The sequence below is a fragment of the Penicillium atrosanguineum genome (genome assembly GCF_028827265.1).
Source record: "Penicillium atrosanguineum strain IBT 20685 chromosome Unknown utg000004l_segment0_segment0, whole genome shotgun sequence".
Lineage (NCBI taxonomy): Eukaryota > Fungi > Ascomycota > Eurotiomycetes > Eurotiales > Aspergillaceae > Penicillium > Penicillium atrosanguineum.
The window spans coordinates 2,066,469-2,083,967 of record NW_026623136.1 but is presented as its reverse complement, the minus strand read 5'-3'; the positions used below and the strand labels follow the sequence as shown (position 1 = coordinate 2,083,967).

At 49.0% G+C, this 17,499-nt stretch overlaps 7 protein-coding genes across 7 annotated transcripts; 4 read left to right on the top strand and 3 right to left on the bottom strand.

Annotated features, from left to right (window-relative positions):
• Positions 1 to 1,791: 1,791 nt before the first annotated feature.
• On the top strand, positions 1,792 to 3,387 carry N7443_006117 (alpha-amylase; the record flags this gene model as incomplete). Its single annotated transcript, XM_056886173.1, has 2 exons — positions 1,792 to 2,685; positions 2,743 to 3,387. 2 exons carry the CDS (start codon positions 1,792 to 1,794, stop codon positions 3,385 to 3,387), a joined length of 1,539 nt encoding a protein of 512 aa, XP_056741621.1.
• Positions 3,388 to 4,039: 652 nt separating this feature from the next.
• N7443_006116 (alpha-amylase) lies at positions 4,040 to 6,089 on the top strand (the record flags this gene model as incomplete). Its single annotated transcript, XM_056886172.1, is given in 9 exon segments — positions 4,040 to 4,109; positions 4,176 to 4,378; positions 4,425 to 4,584; positions 4,638 to 5,233; positions 5,285 to 5,308; positions 5,322 to 5,406; positions 5,430 to 5,699; positions 5,756 to 6,005; positions 6,065 to 6,089. The coding sequence occupies 9 exon segments, from the start codon at positions 4,040 to 4,042 to the stop codon at positions 6,087 to 6,089; spliced, it is 1,683 nt and encodes a 560-aa protein (XP_056741620.1).
• Positions 6,090 to 7,743: 1,654 nt separating this feature from the next.
• Positions 7,744 to 8,606, top strand: N7443_006115 (GPI anchored serine-threonine rich family protein; the record flags this gene model as incomplete). The annotated part of the gene is made up of 4 exons (XM_056886171.1): positions 7,744 to 7,795; positions 7,845 to 7,923; positions 7,976 to 8,107; positions 8,165 to 8,606. The coding sequence occupies 4 exons, from the start codon at positions 7,744 to 7,746 to the stop codon at positions 8,604 to 8,606; spliced, it is 705 nt and encodes a 234-aa protein (XP_056741619.1).
• A 535-nt stretch (positions 8,607 to 9,141) lies between these two features.
• On the bottom strand, positions 9,142 to 11,213 carry N7443_006114 (uncharacterized protein; the record flags this gene model as incomplete). Its single annotated transcript, XM_056886170.1, has 3 exons — positions 9,142 to 10,305; positions 10,357 to 11,141; positions 11,195 to 11,213. The coding sequence occupies 3 exons, from the start codon at positions 11,211 to 11,213 to the stop codon at positions 9,142 to 9,144; spliced, it is 1,968 nt and encodes a 655-aa protein (XP_056741618.1).
• Positions 11,214 to 11,985: 772 nt separating this feature from the next.
• Positions 11,986 to 12,350, bottom strand: N7443_006113 (uncharacterized protein; the record flags this gene model as incomplete). Its single annotated transcript, XM_056886169.1, has 2 exons — positions 11,986 to 12,092; positions 12,149 to 12,350. The coding sequence occupies 2 exons, from the start codon at positions 12,348 to 12,350 to the stop codon at positions 11,986 to 11,988; spliced, it is 309 nt and encodes a 102-aa protein (XP_056741617.1).
• Positions 12,351 to 12,976: 626 nt separating this feature from the next.
• On the top strand, positions 12,977 to 13,735 carry N7443_006112 (type 1 glutamine amidotransferase domain-containing protein; the record flags this gene model as incomplete). Its single annotated transcript, XM_056886168.1, has 1 exon — positions 12,977 to 13,735. The coding sequence occupies one exon, from the start codon at positions 12,977 to 12,979 to the stop codon at positions 13,733 to 13,735; it is 759 nt and encodes a 252-aa protein (XP_056741616.1).
• Positions 13,736 to 14,502: 767 nt separating this feature from the next.
• Positions 14,503 to 15,882, bottom strand: N7443_006111 (putative aminotransferase; the record flags this gene model as incomplete). Its single annotated transcript, XM_056886167.1, has 3 exons — positions 14,503 to 15,238; positions 15,298 to 15,761; positions 15,850 to 15,882. The coding sequence occupies 3 exons, from the start codon at positions 15,880 to 15,882 to the stop codon at positions 14,503 to 14,505; spliced, it is 1,233 nt and encodes a 410-aa protein (XP_056741615.1).
• Positions 15,883 to 17,499: the final 1,617 nt, after the last annotated feature.

Here is a 17,499-nt window from a genome sequence, read left to right as displayed (position 1 = left end):
GGGCTAGTCAAACGGTGACATGTCCCACCGCCCTATACGCACGATTACCGAAGGCTGAGGTGTAATTTGCACCTACGGACTACTCGGATAAATCTGGAAAGGCATTCGCTCCTCTGCCTAGTGTGGATCTGAGACATACATACCAACAGTCGGACCCTGAACGCCACAAACCCGGAACAAGCCGCCTACGTCGATCCATTGGTTTAGATAAGCAAAACAGCCACCGGTTAACAGCCACCCGGTGTGGATGCTGACTGGTGCTGGGATACTCGCACGCACCTTTGGCTTTTCCTTGGACTCGATATCGGTCTCACGCCAATCACATCCTCTTATCATGCGCACTGCTGGTGCTCGTTTGCCCCTTGTCTCAAGGGAGTAATTCTCTCAAGTCTTGCCCATCCCTCGTATAAATACCTGGTCTCTGGTGCGGAACTGCTTGGGTTTTCCTTTCGTATTCCCGGAATATAAGTAGTGCCAAGGCCGGACCCGTGGATTGTCCGTGATGCAATTATGGTTGGTGTTGTTATTCTGACTAAATTACCAATGTCTCGGAATTATCACCCCCGAACCCAACTAATTAGGTACTTAGGAACTCCGTTCTCCGTACTGAGGTATCTGACAGCGTAAACCCAGGGTAAGAGTCCTCAGGCATCCAGGCCCTCCAAGATTGGGTTTCCTGTCTCTGGTTGGGCGAGATGTGGAAATGAGAGAGAAACACCCCCCTCCCCACGACCCCTGCCACCGAGCAGGGTTGTCTCGGACAATTGTCCCTTCTGAATTGGAAAAGCAGGTACCGCCCAGAATGTGAGAAATGTAACCGTTACGGTTAATTCTTGAGTAAGAGGTCTCACGGAGGTCTCACAGAGGTCTCACGGCCACATGGAGTCCCCCACGCGTCATTACGAGGATGGGGCATGAGAGTCTCAGTTTTGACAATCGAGAAGGCTTCTGTCGCAGAAAGTAAACTGTCGATCGCTTATTCGGCTGAGTCTCTGAGTCAGGAACCTACAATGCCTGATTTCCTAGAAACATATTAGACCACACTAGACCCGTCCTCATTTTTCCAAGTTTATCCACTGTTCTTCTACCCCAGCAGTCCACCAGGAACCGTTCACACAAACCTTGAAAAATGACGCCTGGGCCACAAAAATTCCAGTGCAGCAGTGTGCTATCTATCTACATGCTCGGTCTCCTAAAATAAACCCACGCTAGATCCATTGGCTTTGCGTCCTCGAGCACTCATATCAGGATAATCTCATGACTCGACGGATGAACCAAACCTGGATTAGCTCTAGGTTATCTTTTGTATCCAGGTCACACCCACAAACAAGGAATTTTGCATAGTCCAGTCTAGCGCTAGCCTCAAGCTAGTGCGATATGGAATCACTACCGGCGCGGGGCCGAGGTTTTCCCCTTGCACAGGCTCTTCCCCGTTTCTTCACTACGGTTTTGGTTCTAATCGTCTAGTCCGGGATGGATTCCTTCTGCTCTCTCTTTGCCTGAACCCCCGCACTCGTTTTTCATCCTTTTGCAATCTTAATTCACTCATTACTTGGTTCATTCGTTTACACGCAATCTTATCACTCCCTCGCCCTCGCCTTTGGGCTCTTTCTCGCGCCTATTCTATCCCTTTTTCGACTTTCACAGCCTGGCACGCGCCTTTCATGCGCCAAAATGTTAGCACCGCGGAATCTATGCCGTTGGACCCAGCTCTTCCTGTCTTTGAGCCTACTTAATTCAGCCTTGGCTGCAACTACGGCTGAATGGAAGTCAAGAGTCGTTTATCAAACCATGACAGATCGTTTTGCACGCACAGATGGCTCGACTACTGCCCCATGCAACACCACGGCGGGCCTTTATTGCGGAGGAACATGGAGAGGTACAATCAATCACCTTGACTATATCCAAGGCATGGGGTTTGATGCTGTTATGATATCTCCCATCATTGAGAACCTCTCCGGTCACGTTTACTATGGTGAAGCCTACCACGGGTACTGGCCACTGGATATCTACGAAATCAACCCAAATTTCGGCACGAAACAAGACTTGCTCGATCTGAGTGATGCTATTCACGAGCGAGGGATGTACCTGTTGATGGATACGGTCATCAACAACATGGCCTACATGACCAATGGAAGCAACCCGGCCACTCACATCGACTACTCCGTCCTCACTCCATTCAACAATGCCGACTACTTCCATCCTTACTGCAAGATCACCAACTGGGAGAACTTTACCAACGCGCAACTGTGTCAAACAGGTGACACGTATGTCGCTCTTCCCGATCTTTACACTGAGCACGAAGACGTTCAAAAGATTATGATCGACTGGGCTGCGGACGTAATGAAGACTTATTCCGTTGATGGGCTTCGTATCGATGCGGCCAAGCACGTCAGTCCTGGATTCTTGAAGAATTTCGTCGACTCGAGCACTGCATTCATGACCGGGGAAGTTCTTCAATCGGAAGTCGACATTATCTGCAATTACCAAGAGAAGTACATTGGTAGCATGCCAAACTATCCGGTCTACTACGCAATGTTGACTGCCTTCACAAACGGCAACATTAGCCAACTCGCGTTGACGGTGGAACAGATGAAGGCTGCCTGTCCAGATGTGACATCTCTCGTCTCCTTCTCTGAGAACCATGATGTCGAACGCATTGCCAGTTTCGACGACGATATTTCGGTAGGTCTATATGCCCCGCACAACCCGACCGCCCAATAATTAACATACTACTTGAAGCTTGCCAAAAACATCCTCGCCTTTACCATTCTTTTCGACGGCGTGCCGATGATTTACGAAGGCCAAGAACAGCACCTCCCAGGAACAGGCACCCCGTTGAACCGTCAAGCCATATGGCTTACCGACTATAATACCGACGCCGTCCTTTACCAATTAATCAAAAAACTCAACACGATTCGAAAACACGCTTACAAGCTCGATAACGACTACGTGACGACTGAGTCACGATCTGTTTTCGTCGGCAGCAGTGAGATCGCTTTCGTCAAGGGCATCGAGGGTCTCCAAGTCTTGACACTCCTCAACAATCAAGGATCGCAAGGCGGGGCGTATCAGCTTACCTTACCGTTCAGCTACAATGCGGGCACGGTGGTGACTGAGATTCTAACCTGCAAGAACTACACGCTCAACGACATGGGAGAACTCACCGTCGACATGGATAAGGGTGAGCCTCGAGTCTTCTATCCGACCCAATTTATGGAAGGTAGTGGTCTTTGTAGCTGGCCAGCAGCCAACTTGTCTTTGGCAGCCATTAAGACGGGCAAGACTTCAGCCTCGCTTGGAGTCGTTGGCGGTGGAACCCCCAATCGCGTTGCTTGTGTCGCTCTCATGTTGGCAATTACGACAGGCCTAATGACGATGTTCTGAGTGCGCGGAGGATAATGCATTATTATTATTATTATTATTGTTTTCACTCCTTTGGGAGTGTTTGGAGGGCGTTAGCGATTCACTTCTCTGTTTATATATATATATCCCTTGGTGTACGATATTTATCCACCTTTTCACGGTCGCAATGCGCCGTCTTCAATTCTCGCTGTCATTTTCTGGAGAATATGGGATGTCTGCACATTATGGCCTAATTGTATTTAAGTTATTGAGCTTTTTGATATTATCTGGGGGCGAAAACTGCCTCACGATCACATACAAGCATCGATCGTTGACTTATCTTTCGAGGGGATCAATTGAGTGCTTATCAGATTCTTCAGCGAATCAGCGCCCTCTTATTCCGCGTATACAGACCACGCTCAACCTGAGTCCTGCGCAAGGTACCGTAATTTACGGTAAATTAAAAATAGAATGGTTGAATTTTGCGCCCCACAAGTAGATAGGTCAAGTCTCACTCTCGTTGGGTCAGGAGCAGTCGGATCCACGGGTACCTAAAGATCCATTTTCAACGCGACTAGGGAGCCTGGGAGCCTGGGGCACGGCGTCGTTTTGCCGCTTACCTGAGGTTCTGGGGATTCGAGCATATTGCCCCCTTTCGACGTATGATTTCCGTGCCATTGATCACCGATTCAAAATGGTATCGTTCTTTTCATGTTTCAGTGGATCCCGCCGGCGGGAAAGACAGATTCTAGCAAAGAGAGAAGGTCGGTTCTTGGGAACCAAAAGCTTCACTATTCGAGAGCTAACATCGCCACGGCTGTAATTTCCAGAAGCAGCACAAAATCTTGATCGGCTGCCATCATGGACAGCACCAGACAACACGTTAATCCTGCAAGCATTTGAATGGCATGTACCTGCCGATCACCGCCATTGGCTTCGCTTGAAATTAGCATTGCCAGAATGGAAATCTATTGGCGTTGACCAGATCTGGATCCCCCCCCGGCTGCAAGGGGATGGATCCTCGTGGCAATGGGTATGACATTTATGATCTCTTTGATCTTGGAGAGTTTGATCAACAGGGAGCCATCTCAACGAAGTGGGGCAGTCGCATGGAACTCGAAGAGTTGATGCGCCACGCGCATCATCTGGGGATTGGTGTGATTTGGGATGCTGTTCTCAATCACAAGGCCGGAGCGGAGTATCCGGAACAATTCAATGCGGTTGCAGTAGATCCGAAGCGTGTGTTTTCCATCTGTTTCCTCGTTTGGACTCTACTGATGCAGATCGGACAGAACGAAACAAAGAAATATCCAAACCTTTGGAGATACATGGCTGGACCGGCTTTGATTTCCCCGGTCGCGGGGAAAGGTACAGCTCCATGAAATATCACTGGCAACATTTCAGTGGCGTCGACTGGGATGACAAGGGAAAGAAGCAACAGATTTACAAAATCCTTGGGCCCAACAAGGATTGGGCATCAGATGTTTCTGATGAAAATGGGAATTACGATTATCTTATGTTCGCTGATCTTGACCATTCGCATCCTGATGTTCAGGAGGATCTATTGCACTGGGGAACCTGGATCACGAAATCCCTTTCCCTCAGTGGGATGAGACTCGATGCCGCCAAGCACTTCTCGACGCGATTTCAAAAAGCATTCGTCGAGCACGTCCGGGAGAATGCGAACCCCAACTTTATCGTGCTGGGCGAGTACTGGACGGGGAACGTATCGGCTATTCACGACTACCTGGAGAAGGTGAACCACCAGACCATGGCTTACGATGTGCCTCTTTTGATAAAGTTCTCTGAGCTTTCGCATACTCGAAATCCAGACCTTCGCGGGATTTTCGATGGTACATTGGTACAGACCAAGCCGGATAACGCCGTGGTAAGATTTCAGACCAGCTGAATTTGGTTTACGAATGCTGACGTGTTCAAGACATTTGTTGCCAACCATGATACGGTAAGCACTCGAGGCTGAGCCTGATCTAAGTCACTGTGACTTGGGCCACTGCGCAAATTTGCTGACCCCTGTTATAGCAAGTAGGGCAAATGCTGGAGGTAAGCGGAACGTGCTTGTGTAGCCTTGGGGGGTTACTTCGAAGGATCGGCCAAGCTAACGATGCGTCAGACCCCAGTCGCCTCATCATTCAAGCTGCTGGCCTATGCACTGATCCTCCTTCGAAAAGGGGGTCAACCTTGTATTTTCTACGGAGATGTATACGGAATCCGAGCTAATGTCCAGGATCCAATGACCCGAGCGTGTGATGGGAAGCTCCCAATTTTGAGCCAAGCACGGAAGCGATACGCATATGGCGAACAGGAAGATTACTTCGACCAAGCCAATTGCATCGGTTCGTCTCTGCTATCACCCCTTTTCTACGCATAATCACCTCTGACCGAGTCACAGGGTTCGTCCGCCACGGCAATGCCTATCACCCCGGACTCGCGTGTGTTCTCAGCAGTGGTGGGCCCAGCAAGAAACGCATGTTTATTGGTCGACAGTACGCCAGTACAGAGTGGACTGATATCCTGGGGTATCATAGCGCATCTGTTCTCATCGATAAAAGGGGCTATGGTAATTTCCCTGTCAAGGCTATGAGTGTTAGTGTATGGGTTAGCGCGGTCGCTGTCGAGCAAGATAACCTACAACAGGACTTGTATGTTATCCCGCCCCCTTCCTGAGCGGCTGTTGAACTAAAGCTGACTTTGGCAACAGCAATGTAAACATTTACGACTACTAGTATAGGAAAACGGCTGAGAACGTGGACTTGTTAGAAAACGGACTGCGGACCGAGTGTAACGCTAAGTACCTACTAGTTACTCGCCCAACCAAATCCGTCTCTAAACGAACTCGTATTGACGACCGTGGGGGAAAGGAAAATTCTTTTTCTAGAATAGTTTAATCAATCCACAAAATTGAAAATTCCTCACTGTTTAGTAGTATTTTTCAGATACAGAGACGCAAGGGTGAGCCTCGATACGGAAATCCGGTCTGCACAGGTTTGAGACACTCGTGGACACCGGCGAGTACATCCGCCTTTTCCCGCCTGCGCTTATAGATGTCTCATAATCGTCACGACAGGTCCACTCTCGCTTCCTGGAGTTCGATTTCCGTTCCTAATTCGGATTTTTCTTCCTTGGAGCTTCCGTAGAAGTCAAGTCATGTATGGAAACCCATGCCAAGCTTGTCAGGGTACTGTTAAGCACTGCCCAGTTTTTTTTTTTTTGTCTTACTTTTTTACTATTTCTGCCATACCCATCATGACAGTGGATCCTGAGTTTTCTTGTAATAATGCCGTAAGCCATTTAACCAAGGGAAACTCCGGCGGTAGTTGACCAGTCGACCGCGCAATGACCTCTCATGTCCACGCCAACTGCTTTGCCCTTTCATTGGCACTCGGGTGATCTTCCGATTCCCAAGAGTTTTTGCTGCTATGCTAGAACTGCATCTTCAGCGTCTGAGGATTGCGCGACATACTGAGAAAGCGCAGGAAGTCGGTCACCCTACCTTGGTCCTTAGGTATTGAAGATACCTGAGCAAAAAAACCTACGCTCTTTCTTCGAATCAGGATGTTTCATTGGCGCTGATTTTTCTTATCAACGAGAGTCTTGGCAAAGTCCTAAAGGGTTCTCGTGTCAGACAGGGACCCACGAATGCGAGTCACCTTTTGAGGTCTGTGCCTGTCGATGAAGGAGCTAGTAAAGAATGTCAAGAGAAAAAAAACAGATGGTAAGATTGAAACTTGCAGAACCGGGTAAATTACGAGTGGCTTGGGGCGCCTGGAGGCTTATCGTGGGACTAAAGGCCGCCCAGAAACTAGCGGACCAAAGTCCATGTTTCCCTGTACGACCCGCCTCTGATGCCAAGCAGCCTAGTGATTTAGCTTGGCCAGGGTCTTTATCGGCCCAATCGGTGCAACCCGACTTAGGGAGCTGCCACCGGTGATCGGATGATTCCAGGATCCAGTATTGCGGAGGATCCTCTTCGCTGGGAGCTATACTTGGTAAATTGTTACAAATGTAAATCCAAGTGGCACTGGTACTGAAACTAGCTTGACAATTCTGCCCGAGACCATGGTTGCCTTTCCCGCTCCATATCGACTAGAGACATCATATCCTAAACGAGTAATTTAGGAAGAATCTTCACCGTAGTGCCCTGATTCACATTTTCGGACATCGTGCATTGCAAACGTGCTAGTCCGCATCTGAATCTATTTTCAGCGTTTGTTCGTATTGTATGCCTCGGTTTCCTTGTATCTACTTAATGTCACATCTCGCCCTGAACCTGTACCTTTTCCCTTCCAAGCCTTTGAAGATATTCTTAAATTCTAAGATCTGAAATTCTCTCGTTCAACGTTCTCTAAATCACACTCGTTCCAATTCCTTTTGGTCACTATGCGTCTCTCGCTTGCCCTTTCCGTGGTGCCTCTGGCCCTTTCTGTTGCAGGTAAGGCCTCCAATCCTACGCCCTGCGACTTTTATACTGACCCTTGCAGCCCTGAAGGTCACAGAGCCTGAGGAAGGCGCTGTTATCAGCGCCTCAAGCTCTTTGGTTGTGAAGTGGAGTTCTGTTGAGTATGTTCCTTCCAGTCAACATATGCTTGTCGAAGCCGACTAACCTAAACAGCACCGATGCTTCGTCCTTCAACATCTACCTCGTCAACAATGCCATCTACCCTCCCGTGAGCAAGAAGCTTGCGTCCGATGTCAAGACTTCCTCCGATTCCTACACCGTCGACAGCCTCGATGCCACTGCCGGGTATGTCTCACAGGCCCAAGATCTCTTCAATGCCATCATTCTAACTTGTTCAAATAGTCACGGTTACCAGATTGACCTGCAATCCAGCTCGACCCAGAACACCGGCATCCTCGCGCAGTCTAACCAGTTCAACGTGACTGCCTCCGCCAGCTCTTCCAGCAGCAGCACTTTCACCTCCACCTCCACCTCCACTTCTACTACTACCAAGGGCTCTACCACCGGTACCATGACTACCACCACCACCTCTACTGGAACCTCTACTGGAACCTCCACTGGTACCTCCACCGGAACCTCCACCGGAACTTCTGGTATGAGCACCACTGCCTCTAGCACTGCCCCTAGCGGTACTAGTACTATCATTAGCGGATCTTCTACAAGCATGGCCGCTAACGGGACCTCCGCAGCTCCTACCGCTTCTACCGGTGCTGGTGTCGCCAACGTTGCCAACCCCGTTTTCGCTGCTGGCCTGTTCGCTGGTGCCATTGCTTTCGCTCTGTAGACAGTCTTCGGGCACTGTTGAATTGTGGATGCGGTCTATATGGTATGATGTGATGGATGTTATGGATGGGTGGATCAATTGGTAATATCCCATTATTCATTATTGGTTGTTTTGTTTTGGCTTGGTTATCGTAATAGGGATTTTTGAGTTGGTGCAAACTAAGGTACTCTACATAGCAATAGTTCTCTAGAGCTTAGAGAGACTAGAGAAGAGATGTACGTTTAATAAGAGTTAATTATGCTCGGGATTATACTTCCAAATCTTTTTCAAACTGCTTGTCGATAAGAAAGTGTCTAGGACAGACTTTGTTTTAGGTCGTTTAATTTTCATTGATTCCACATATAGGCAGTAGTTATAGAAATTTTTAAGGATATATTTGATATAGCTAAATAATGGAAATAAATAAAACTCAATTGTGTCATTCTTCAAGGACAGTGTGGGGGTATCTTAAGGACGAGGCTGGATGGGGAGGAAGCGCTGGGCGGAACAGGAAAACAGAAAATAGGTGACGGGAATAGAAGGCCAGCACAGTCGCTCAAAGTCGGACCTGGCCGCCATTTAAGCGGTTCCAGTGCTTCTGTCCAAATGGCACATAAGTGTTACCCTGAAGCCAGTATAGCCGGTCACTCTTTGAGACTTGTGCGACATCCACGCCCTCAGTGCGAAGGACATGCTTCTGTTGCTTGTTATTGCCAGTGGACTGCATCTGCGGCATCACTCGTAGGAAAATGGGCGCCGCGAAGCGTGGCAGGTTCTTCAGGGTATGCGCGGCTAGGCTGTCGAGAACGGATTGCGCGGGCTCCATTGCGGGACCTGAGGAAGCGCCACTGGCGATTTGCTGGTTGAACACGATAGCTGCGCATCCAGCACGGCCATCATGGTTGGGCAGAGCCACACCATAGACGTTTGCTTCGTGCACTTCGGGGTGGGCGCCGAGAACCTCGGAAACCTCACTGGTAGACACGTTCTCACTCTTCCAGCGGAAGGTGTCACCAAGTCGGTCCGAGAAGAACCAGAGACCATCCTTGTCCCAGCGAACCATATCGCCGGTCCGGAAGTAGGCATCGCCCTTCTTCAAAACGTCGCGAACGATCTTACTCTCCGTCGCCTTGTTGTTCTGGAAGTAACCTTGGAAGTTGGCACTAGGGTCTGAGGCGTCGATGGCGAACAGCAGCTCACCGGGATCACCTCGAGGAACTTTCTTGCAGAGGCCAGTTCCCGGGTCCCGCCACGGCTCCTGTGTTTCATGATCAACATCAACAATTGCAGTTCCACGTCCAATGATCAGATTGCCGAGTGCTCCATTGCGGCCAATGGCACCAGCAGAGAAATCATTTGACGACTTGTTCCACTGGCCAGAGGTTCCTTCGGTGGCAGCATAGAACTCGGCAATTGTGGTGATGTCGAAGCGGTCTTTGAAGCGGTTCCAGATATCAGGGCGGAGTCCGTTGCCAAATGCAATTCGGATCTTGTGCTTCTTATCCAGGTTCTCCCCAGTGACAGGATCGATGTCGGGCGACACGCCTAGGATGTATCGAAGAGTTTCACCCACATACTGGATGATGGTCGCATCGTTGTCGCGGGCTTCCTTGATGAAATTTCGCGCGGAGAATTTGCGACCGACGATCATGGTTGCTCCATTCATCAAGCATGTCACGAAGCCAAGGACAGATGCAGATGAGTGGTAAAGAGGCATGCACTGAAATATGTTAGTGGGAAGTAGGTGACTGTAAATTTCGAATAAACTTACCGTGAAGAAGCGGTCTGAGTGAAGAATCTCCAGCCAGTTTCCGATGAACAATCCGCCACTCCAGCACTTCTTCCAGCTCACGATCGCGGGTTTCGGAAGACCAGTCGTGCCACTTGTATAGATCAAGATGGCCATGTCTCGCGGGAGAAGACTGCCGCGGACCTTATCGTCCTCTCTCACGGGATCCATTTCCAAAATCTGGGCCTCTATATCTGGAGTAAAGAACAAGACATTGACAGAGCCCTTGCCGTTGCGGAAGTCCGGAGAAGCAAATGTCTCCATTTGCTCGGGAGGGAAGCAATCGCGAATCTCTTCGTCCACAATGAGGAGCTTCGCAGTGGATGCGCGCACAGAATGTGTGAGGGGCTTTCCCGCCAGGTTATAATTGATATATGCAGGAACGGCGCCAATGCTCCACAAGCCGAGGGTGAAGAAGAGGAAAGTTGCCGAGTTCATGAAGTCGATAGCCACAATATCCTTCCGGCGAACGCCATGGACGTTCTTGAACCACGCGCCGTAACGAAGGGCCATAGTATAGGTCTGGTGAAACGTCCATGAGCGACCGTTGTATACAATGAATTCCTGATCGGCGGTCGCGGGAGACAGAGCGAAGTCCTCAAGGACGTAGAAGAGATTCAGGCGGTCATTACGTTCGGCGACTCGGGATCGAAGGGACATCTTGACGAGGGACTTAATGAGGCCGACGTCATAGAAGAGGGACCATCGTGCGTTCAGGTAGGCTGCTGCTGCCGCGACAGCTGGAAGCCCGACCTTTAAGGGAATGTCTAGACAAGGACGATTAGCAGTCCCTTCTTCACGATAGACTGGCAGTACTCACTAGTCAATGGTAGCGGCATCGTGGCTAGTAAGCTTCCAAAGGTGAATGCGCAACCAAATGGCGCGGTTGTAGTTGCGAGGTTGGACAGAGAGGCGGACGATCCTGTTTGCGGCGAAAGAAAATAGCAGGGGGTGACTGGGGCGAAGCTCTCTTTTGAATTCCGGCGGATCCGATCAGCTAAAGGAGAAAGGGGAAAGGGGATTGAAAAGACCGTGTCGTAAAAGGCCTGGGAGAGGCCGCGCAAGAGGGTGGAATGAGGTGGGACTCACGGCGAGCCTCGGCTCGGAGCAATCCATTGTCTCCGTGTGGCAGCCGTCAACATTTGTGTTTTACGCATTCCCTCATATTTGTGCACTTATCTTCTCATTCTTGCAGGATGCTCTTTTTTCACCCATGCCTAACTCCTGTATCGCAAAAATCACATAACTATTTCGTCTGTTAAGCGTTTATATGGACCATGTGGTTTATTGAGGGGATCTACAGGCTAAGCCCTCTGCCAACGTGCCAGATTCTTAAGGTTCAGAACGTGCATCGGAGGGTCCAAAGATAAGACTTAGTTAGATAAGCGCCATCTCTCTACCATTGGTTTTGACGCTATCGCATCCAATCCACTTTTCCCCGGATATTAACAAACTTCGCGTTGTGACGCATGAACTTCGATGAGACTGCTCGAGTTGAGGAGTATCTAGAGGATTGTGCGAGATGACTTCTTAAAGAGTCTTTAAATTTGATAAAATAGAAATATTGAGAATCATCTCATGGATTCGCCGTGAACAAAACAAGCTCATAACCTAGTTCAACTTCTTGCTTCCAACCTTAACATCACGCCCTTGGCGCCGCTGATAATTCAGATAGCCATAAGCTCCGATACCGATAACCACGAAAACGAGTAGATTGCCTTCGGAAGAATGTTATTATTCAATTTGTTCTCTTTAGTCAAGAAGAGGTACTCACTCGCGACAAACTTGCCGACTCCACCCGCTGCTTCCAGCGTACCCTTCACAGTATTGAGGGCCATCTTGATAATATCGATGAAGAAGTCGAAGAAGGCATGGATTATTCCATATACTCCATCAAATACGCTCTTGAACGTAGAGAATATCACCTCAAAGATAGAGACGATGAGATCCTTGACGGAAGCGATGATTGACGACATTTTTGCGCAGGGGCAGTAGATGTATCCGAATAAGCAATTTGGGGTATTTGAGCACTAATAAGAGGTTTCGACGAGTATTGTTTGCAGTTGAAAACCCAGAAAGGGGGGGGATGTGAGAGTGGAATGTACAGGACGGGATGGGAGCCCCAAGGGGTAAATAAGGGAATCCGACCCGATGACGATGAGAATACCAGGTCAGGTTCCAAGCTGATGAAATTAAGGTAGATCTACGAATCCCAAGCAAGTTTAGGCGAAACTACAGCCTTTCTTGTTTTTGTTATTGTGCCATCTGTGGTCACTGGTCGCGTGGCTGTTAATGACGTGATGCGCTGTGGAACGCCACACTTGACAAAGATTGATCGCTATGCTGTGTCCAGGTCTGCAATTTCCAGAAGATAATTATTACCACGGGCTATAGCTCTGTTGCCACTGCAATATGATAGCAAGAACTGGTCTTGGATTTGATACGTCATTTTGGCGTCACGTTTTGGTAACTACAAGGGCCGCAGTAGTGATTTTACTGTAGTTGATTGGCCGAACGCGGTATAAAAAAAAAGGACTACTATTCTTCTTGCAATGTTGTAACTGCTCGACTCTACCTTTCCAGCTCAAAATTTATCATCACAATGCCATCCAAAAAAGTCCTCATCATCCTGAGCGATGCCAACTCCTTCCCTCTCAAAAAGACCAGCGGACCCGACGCTGGCAAAGTAGTCGACCAGCCCTCAGGTTTCTTCCTTCAGGAGCTGGCAAAGCCCTTGCAAAAGATGCTAGACGCCGGGCACGAGGTTACCTTTGCCTCACCCAAAGGACAAGAGCCCACCGCAGACCCCAACAGCGAGTCCCTGCTCGCATACGCCGGCAATTTCTACGAGCGCCGACGCGAGAACGAGCTCATTTGGAAAATGAAGAAGACGAATGGATTCGACCGTCCGCGACCTTTCAGTACCTTTGACGAAGACGAACTAGCGACTTTCGCTGGAGTCTTTATTCCCGGGGGACACGCGCCACTGGCGGATTTGGGCGATGATCCGAACCTGGGCAAGATTCTGCGGTTTTTCAATAAAGAGAATAAGCCAACTGCTGCTATCTGCCATGGGCCTTATGCCCTGCTGAGTACGATGAAGGCGGGTGATGGCTCGTTCGTCTATGATGGGTACAAGATCACATCTTGGAGCGATGCCGAAGAGAACTTCATGGAGACATTATTGGGTGGTGAGGTTGAGAAGGTCGCGTCGGCATTGAAGGATCAGGGTGCGGTCATGGTTGAAGGAGCTTCGGAAAAATTTGGAGGTACGACTCTACACAGGGAGTTGCTTACTGGCGGTAATCCCCTGGCGGCGAATGCCTTGGGAGATCGATTTTTGAAGATGCTCAGTGTATAGATAAGAATTAAATGGAGTAGTGAAATTATTCAAATATAATTACTGTCTGCACACTACCTGCACACTTACGAGTTGTTTGATCTCTATTTGACACGGTTCCTTGGTTTTGCAGGACTTTCTTTCGCTGATCCACTCGCACGCTCTTCCTTGTCATGTTTCCGATTTTGAGACTCGAGCTTTGATGGGTTCGACTCATTTGACGGTTTCTTTTTATGTTGTGACGGTCCAGGATGCTCTAATTCACGGCTTCGTTCATTCACACCTTGGGCGTTTGGATCCTGGCCACGGGGGTCGCCTTCATCATCACCATAGCCAGTGGTCGAGTATGGAAGACGTATGGTTGCTGAATTTAATCGAAGAGGGTCGAGCCTTGCGCGACCCGATCGAAAAGACAGAGAGCGGCTAGGCTGGGTCTTGAGAGCCCTCAGGCAGATTCCTCGATGATTGAGCATTGTTTGTAGATTTGACTGAGTCGAAGATAGAATAGAGGTTTGAAAGATAGAGCGTCGATCTTCTTATAAACGTCCGATCTCGACGGGTAATGACGTGATCTAGTCTAAGTGGAAGTTAGATCGCTCCCGATCGAGGACCTTGATGAGCGGCAAATCATTATTACCTCATGATGTCGCATATTATGGTAGAGCAGATTTACTCGAAAGCTTCTGGCCTTTGGCCCATGGAACACTTGATAGCTTTTGCTGTGGTATTGTATTTGGAGACTTTTAGGATTATCTTAAACACTTCCTATCTCGTATATTGTGCAGTCGCTATTGCGGCGCTTTGGCCTTCTTCAGCGACGGAACATCCTCGTAATCATCCTCCATGAAGGTCCGCAAGGCTTCCAAACCCTTCTCTAGTACCTCGGTTTCACAGACGTATCCAATACGAACGTAGCCCTGAAACTCTTCTCCGCCTCCGAAGCACAAGCTGCCAGGGACAAGCATCACACCCGTTCGCTCCTGAAGCATCTCACAGAAAGCGACATCATTAATTGGCTTCCCCATCTTCGTAAAGCGAATAAATGCAGTTGTGCCAGCCCTCGGCTTAACCCATTCACAGGCCCAGCGATGCGCTTCAATGAACTTCTCCAAAATCGCAAGATTGGTTCGCGCCAGATCAATATTCCGTTTCAACAAGTTATGAATACATTCAGGCGCCAGCGCAAAGCTGGCAACGGCATCGTCGAGCTGACCAACGGAAATGGTAGTGTAATCACGGGAGCTGGCACATTCCTCGAGGAACGACTTGCTCCGAGTTGCGATCCAGCCTACGCGAAGGCCGGCCAAGCTATATGCCTTGGAAATCGATCCTGTTACCACAGTGCGTTCGTAGCAGAAAGTCAGCAGGGACGGAGGGAACTGGGGGTCCGCAGGGCTGATATTGTGAAAGAGAGGTCTGTATACTTCGTCGGCGAAGAGGGTGAGGGAGGATTCGCGGGCGATGTCGACCAATTCTTGAAGTGTGTCGCGAGGGATGATGGCACCGGTCGGGTTTTGAGGGTTGCTGCAGAAGGACTTTGGTTAGAAATGCTCAGTCACAACTCCAAAGGTGCTTCAACCCACTTAATAATGATTAGCTTGGTATTCGGGCGAATCATTCCCTTCAGCTCCTCGATATCCAGCTGCCAGCCATTGGCCTCTTTGGACTTCCAGAGACTGACCTCCGCGCCCAAAGAAGCAGGCACGGAGTAAAGCTGCTGGTATGTTGGGTAGTGGCAGATAACATGATCTCCTGGTCCGCACAGGGTGTACAACGCCAAGAAGTTGGCCTGGATAGCTCCCGCCGCAATCAAGATGTTGTCCTTAGGTAGAGGACTAGGAGCCTTCGCGGAGTATAGATTGGCCAAAGTCTGTCGAAGATTATCGGAGCCACGAATTGCACCATAGGTCAGCTTGGTGGACTGGAGCTGGCCCAAGGGATCGGTGGTCTTGTCTTCGGACAATTCTCGAAGGTCGTCGATGGAAATGGATGCGGCGCAGGTTTCGGCGGTGTTGTACTTGGCGGTGAGCTCGTACTTGTCCATCCACTAGATTCTAATTAGAGCGTGCTTCCCCCTTAGAATATTCCGAGAACCAGGGGAGCCGCTTGACTCATGCGGAAACGCGGGGACGTACCTGTTCCACCGCAAAGAGCTCAACTTTCACCATGGTAGCTGGCTATGGGCTTGATGTCGACAAATCGGTAATGATGAAAGTTGGCAAGGGTCACCTGGTCATACTGGTTGTAAAAAGTGTCTGTAGAGAGCGCAAAGAGCCATGATCGTCTGTCGCATCGCAAAGATTCGCGGGAACCCCACGTCACGTGAAGTCCCCGCATCGAGTGGGGTAGAAGATTCCATGGAAAATATAGAATCTAGAATTAATGGTATGGAAGATTATTGTTAGATCGATCTGGATGTTGGATGTGGAAGGCTGGGGTGTTCAAGAAGAGAAAGGCCTGGCTGGGCACAAGCACTGCATATCCGCAACATTGCATTCCCCCCACTATTTCAACCATTTCATCTCAGAGATTGTCTTCATTTGAGTGAAGCGTGCAATTTATGGTTGGTGTTTGTTGGTCTCGAACGGAATTACATCTAGAATATGAGGACCTGTGAGCCCAAGGCGGACCCGTCAAAGACAAAATTTATATTCTTCTACAAGATTCATAACTTCGTCAGATACTGATTTCTCTGGCGGATGGTATACCGATGGGGGTTTCTCTTATACCATATGTGATAAGGGACCCTTACCAAGCCTCTCTCGTGGCAATTGACTGGCTTTGGTGCAGTCTATACCGCTTTCAACACTGACATATGTTCCAATAATGGGTACGAAGTTGTTTACACGGCGGCTGACGGCGGCTGACGGCTGCCACAACTACTCATCCGGCCACTTTGATACAGAAGTGTGGTTAGCATTGAAGTGTGGCCTGTAGAAAAAGAAGGCCTGTGGGGCCCAGATTTCTCCAACTGCGAATCTTGGGAACTAGATGCCTACCACCAGGAACCATATCTGGGCTAGAGGAGGCTTCAAATAGGATTTGTGGTTTTTTTTCTTATCTATACAGGCATATTCTAGTGAACAATAACGTAAGGCCTTTTCAAGTATACTAAAAGTCCTCAATAAAGGTCATAAAGCATAAAGAGTCATTGGTCTCTTGGCGGGCCGTGCCCCATGCAAGGCGAAACTAATGAGGCGCCGACATCCTATCCTTTCTGCCTCCTACTTCACCGTGATTATATATTGACGCTTCATGGAACCAGATCCCAGGTGACATGACTCAACACGTGGCTTGCATTCCTGTGAAAAGCATGAGGATTGTGAGGCCTCTTTGGGCCCGCAGATGTATGGTAAGGGTGTGCCACGGACAAAGGGCTAAAAAAATGATGCATGCCCGTGTGTGCAGCTAACGGTAGGTTTACTTTGTGTTCTAGAATAGGCTCTCGCTAATACTCCGCATACGTAAGTATCGCCAAGTCGGTGGCACTAAGACAGGATAGTAATGCTGGTTCATTAGAGCTTGAAGCTATCGGTTGATGCCACCTTTAAGGTTTGCGCAGGGCGCATGTTCTGGCCTTTTCTAGCACCTGGGAGGAAAGCCATAAGGATACAAAAAAAAAAAAAACTATTCAAGTTTGTTGACTGCGCGTAAAGAAATCATGCAGGAACTAGAACCTTAGCCTTACACGCTATATACGGTAGATATTGGTGACCCAGTTTTGCCCTCCTAGCTCCCTACTTGTTGATTTCGTAAGTTATTTCTCTATTCCAAATCGAAGGCTC